This window comes from Anarrhichthys ocellatus, unplaced genomic scaffold (genome assembly GCF_004355925.1).
Source record: "Anarrhichthys ocellatus isolate YVR2014 unplaced genomic scaffold, GSC_Weel_1.0 scaffold1486, whole genome shotgun sequence".
NCBI classification, from domain to species: domain Eukaryota; kingdom Metazoa; phylum Chordata; class Actinopteri; order Perciformes; family Anarhichadidae; genus Anarrhichthys; species Anarrhichthys ocellatus.
The window spans coordinates 1-4,419 of NW_022281460.1; the positions used below are offsets into that span (position 1 = coordinate 1).

The 4,419-nt window shown below is 38.7% G+C and overlaps 1 protein-coding gene across 3 annotated transcripts; it reads left to right on the top strand.

The window, feature by feature from the left end:
* Nucleotides 1–44: 44 nt before the first annotated feature.
* On the top strand, nt 45–3,318 carry LOC116377640 (basic proline-rich protein-like). Of its 3 annotated transcripts, none has more exons than XM_031839313.1 (4): nt 45–136; nt 778–901; nt 1,697–2,251; nt 2,965–3,318. In XM_031839313.1, exons 2-4 carry the CDS (start codon nt 856–858, stop codon nt 3,006–3,008), a joined length of 645 nt encoding a protein of 214 aa, XP_031695173.1. In that variant the 5' UTR covers nt 45–136; nt 778–855; the 3' UTR covers nt 3,009–3,318. The 3 variants fall into 3 exon arrangements, with proteins under 3 accessions (XP_031695173.1, XP_031695175.1, XP_031695174.1); XM_031839315.1 differs by having other exon boundaries at nt 56–136; nt 781–901; XM_031839314.1 differs by lacking the exon at nt 45–136 and adding an exon at nt 163–289.
* Nucleotides 3,319–4,419: the final 1,101 nt, after the last annotated feature.

Below are 4,419 nucleotides of genomic sequence, written 5' to 3' on the forward strand. Positions count from 1 at the left end.
CCACACACACACACACACACGTACACATTAAGATGGGAGGGCTAGAGATGATGGGCTGCTGTGATAAAGGGGGTCATAAAAGCAGAATATCATCTGGTCTTACGGGAAAAGAAAATCATCATTGACAGCCTCTCAGGTGAGTAACACAGCTTTCCTCAAAGAGATGCGCTAGAAAGAAATCTGGAGTTGTTCATAGAAATTAGCATGCAGCACAGATAAAGCTGTCTGTCAAAGACAAACTTCTTTGTAGCCGTTTTTTTATTGATTTTACATGAAAACTAGTGGGCAGGTAATTACAAGTTCTCAGATACGACCACAAAAAATGTAAGCTTGAAAGTTTTAGATGTTTTTGTAATTTTACATGTCTGGTTTCTTTTATCAGGAACAGTGATATGGCGGTAAATAGTACAGGATCATCAAACAGCAGCTGATATGAACAACATTTCAGCATTCATTGTTCTCTTAAAAGATTACATCATTCATGTTAATTCGAAAACTCTGAGTTTGACTGTACATTTCACGTGAATGATAAATTTGGGTCTGACTAAAATGGAGTTTGAAACTCTGTTCAGCAAGTAAAAAGGTGGACAAAGTGAGTTTATGTTGATTTTATCAAGTTTTTTTTTGCAGCGCAGAAGTAGGTAATTAATGTGTTTTTTAAGAATACATTTTCCTGTTTATGACCAGGATATGGTCTAATTTCGCAGATAGGAACGAGGACATGTTATATGTGTGTTTGCACAGAAATTAAGTGTGTTTGTGCTTTTGTGTTCCCAGCAGCCCTGCTCATAATCCAAAGAACATCTTTCAAGACACATCTATTCCCTGTTTTTGTGGCACCGACACTCTGAGACAATGCTGCGTAATCTTCCTGTCCTTATTTTTTGCCTTCTTGGCACAGGTAAAAAACTAAATAATATCCACATTTACTATACAGACCTTTCTTGGTAACACGATCTTATAAGCTTCCCAGAGTTTTTAAGTTGTAACTAATGGCTTTACTGATGGTTAATAAATAATTTACCAATGGTCTATTGATTATTAACAAGAAGACATTTGTTGCATGGTTGTTATACAGTTATAAATGTTGGCAATCCATTAATACATGTTCATGGTTCAGGGAACAGATGTTAATACAACATGAATTATTCTAAGACATGTACTCATTAAGTCTGCTTTTGTACGTGTTAATAAGTTAAACGGATTTTGGTCCAGATTTTTAGAAGCTAAGTGATCATATCAGTCAAAGGGATATTTCGCAACCTGGCAATCCAAAAGTTGTTCTTATTAATGCTTTTAACTGATTTACAAAGCATTAGTGAGAACATATAACCCTTTTATAAATGGTGCCTTATTAGCAAGTGGTACCAAATTAATTTTCATAATGATGTCTAACTGTGGAAATTACACCAGTGGGTTCAGACAACTAAAAATTGGAAATTTAAAGGAGCAAAAGTGAGACTTCTGTGATCTCTTAATACAAAACTGTTCCAGTGACAACTTGTATCTTTGTCCTCAAATGTTATAAAAAATCCGCATGACAAAATAAAAGTTGAGATGAAGTCAGTACTTGTGTGTAGTTGCTACCTGCATTTGTGGAAATCTTGTTAACATTCATTTTTAATGCGCTATCATAGGGAACATTTTAATGATTCTCCTTCAACCCTTTTCTGTCTTTTTGCTTTTACTGACACAGTCACCCTGTGTGGAGCGCAGTCAACCACTGTAACCCCAACTGCAACAACTGCCGAGAGCACGACAGCTGCCACCCCTGGTCCATCCACCCCTGGTCCATCCACCCCTGGTCCATCCACCCCTGGTCCATCCACCCCTGGTCCATCCACCCCTGGTCCATCCAGCCCTGGTCCAGCCACCCCTGGTCCATCCAGCCCTGGTCCATCCAGCCCTGGTCCATCCAGCCCTGGTCCATCCAGCCCTGGTTCAGCCACCCCTGGTCCATCCAGCCCTGGTCCATCCAGCCCTGGTCCATCCAGCCCTGGTCCATCCAGCCCTGGTTCAGCCACCCCTGGTTCAGCCACCCCTGGTCCATCCAGCCCTGGTCCATCCAGCCCTGGTCCATCCAGCCCTGGTTCAGCCACCCCTGCCGGAACGTCTACACAAACTGCACCTTCTACGGGAACATCTCCAAATACTATAACCGTCCCTTTGGAGGGAGATTCACCAGAAGGACTCTCATCTGGAGCTATAGCCGGTATTGCCATCGGCTCCATCGCTGGGGTGGCTGCTGTTGGTGAGTACAATACAAGCACTCTCTTTACGGAGCACCTCATTTCTGCTTCCTCAATGACACATCATCCTGTTATTCATTGACAAGGATTTGGCAATTTTTAAATTGAACAACGCAAAGATAAGAAATGTTTCCTCGGCACGACTCCCCCTCCTGCTGATCCTGAGCATCTGAATAAATGCAAACCTCACCGTTCAAATCAACCGGTCGAGAGATGCACAGTAGCTGCAGGTTGTAGCCAAATTTAGTGGCAGTACCCTAAATCAAGATTATGAGATACTAAGTCAAACATTTGCCTTTCTAGATCAAAAATTATAAGATAATAAATCCTAATTTTGGGACAGTAAGTAAAAACTTTGACTGTGTCTTATAACATTTACTTATTATCTCATAACTATCAAAACCCAAGACTATCTGATTATTTTTGACTTTAGTATTTATTAATTTGAAGGATTTAAGTATTGTTTCCTTTATTATTCCTAACCATCTAAATCCACTGTCCACCTGAGCAACTGACATTGCTCTTAAATTGCAAGCAAACATATGCAAACCATGGTGGCTAAATAGCAATGTAAGAAAAGAATTCACAAATCATGGCTGAGTGTTATTTACTAATTCTAATCATATTTTGAGTATTCAGCATGCAGACAAATAATTAAAAAGAAAGCTTGCAGGTTTAGACTGAACACTAAAAATGTATTTTTTTCTATTTTCAGGTGGTGGCATCTTCGGCGTGCTGAAGTACACTGGGAGGTTCTGAGGCCAGTCCAATCCTGACCCATTCAACTGGACAATGAAAAGATCTCAATGTCTGAAAGGCTCAAGTCAGAATAAAACAACATGACGTGATAATAATGACTTGGGCCAAGAGGACAACATTAAAGTGATTTTTACTACTTTGAAATAATCTTTGGCTGATCAAAAGACCATCCGTTCGGATGAAAACTGTATTTTATACAAATTATTTTAGAAGTCGTCTTTGGCTGAGTATTTTTCATTGACTGTTTTCTTAAAAAAATGCTTTGTAATCAATCTATAGATTTAATAAATAAGTGTTATTGTTCTCTTAATTGATTTCTGTGACATAATATCACATCTTTGTCATGTAGCAATGACCAAAGCTGTCTGGGTAACGTCTCGGTGCTGATTATGTAAGTATACGTTTGATCATTTTATGAGTGTAATGAGGATACGGTTCCTTATATGTGACGTCTTTAATCGGTGTTTGCAGCATATGATGAAGAAACTTTCAATCTAATTTTAGACACACTGGTCCCAGCTTAATGCTTCGATTCAACGGTGAAGTGATTAGAAATATTAGCTTGAGAAAATCTCAAATCAAGGACGATTTATGAGCTTTTTACTGAGCTTTCAAGCACATCTCATGGATGGAGTTTGCTCGCTATGATTCTTGATAAAAACCTTGTCAGACAGACAACTATTGATGTGGTAAGTCATTAAAATGTCAAATATCTTTGCTCTAAATGAGTCAGGAGTTAAGTTATCTCCTCTTATCTGATAAACGTGCTGATTGACCTCTACTCTAGGCCTATAAATCATTTTGATCTATAAAAGCTTGGTATTCATGCATGAGATTAACTTTATTTTCAAATTTCGATGTTGCTTTCAATCTATGTTACAACCATAGACTGTATGTGAGTTAATATTAATCATGCAAAGGCTTGTTTAGCGGATTGGTACAATTATAACAAAATAAACAATAAGTTAGAGACAAGGGTATAATTTGTGACAGGTGATATAAGCCAAGGCGAAGGGCTAGGTAAAATATAACTTGTAATAAAAATTCCATTTGTCAAAGATTTGGGGTGTAATGTGCTGGTACAAAGCACAATGGCATTGATTCAGTTGCTATTGTGATAGGTAATTGTGAGTATTTTATTTATAGGCTAGGGAAGAACAGAAATACAATAGATTTTGTGTACAGAACTGACCGATAATAATCTTACAGTAGAGACTGTCAGGATGACAAAATTATAGATCATAAACATACGACGAAATGATCCGGGAACACGTCAAGCAGCTTGCAGGTGCCGGCAAACAGATAGGACCTGAGCCACATGACCCGTGCTCCACCATGGAGACCTATAAAGAGAACAGACTAAACAAACACAGGAGGCAAAGCTCAAGCACACCATTCACACAGATAAGAG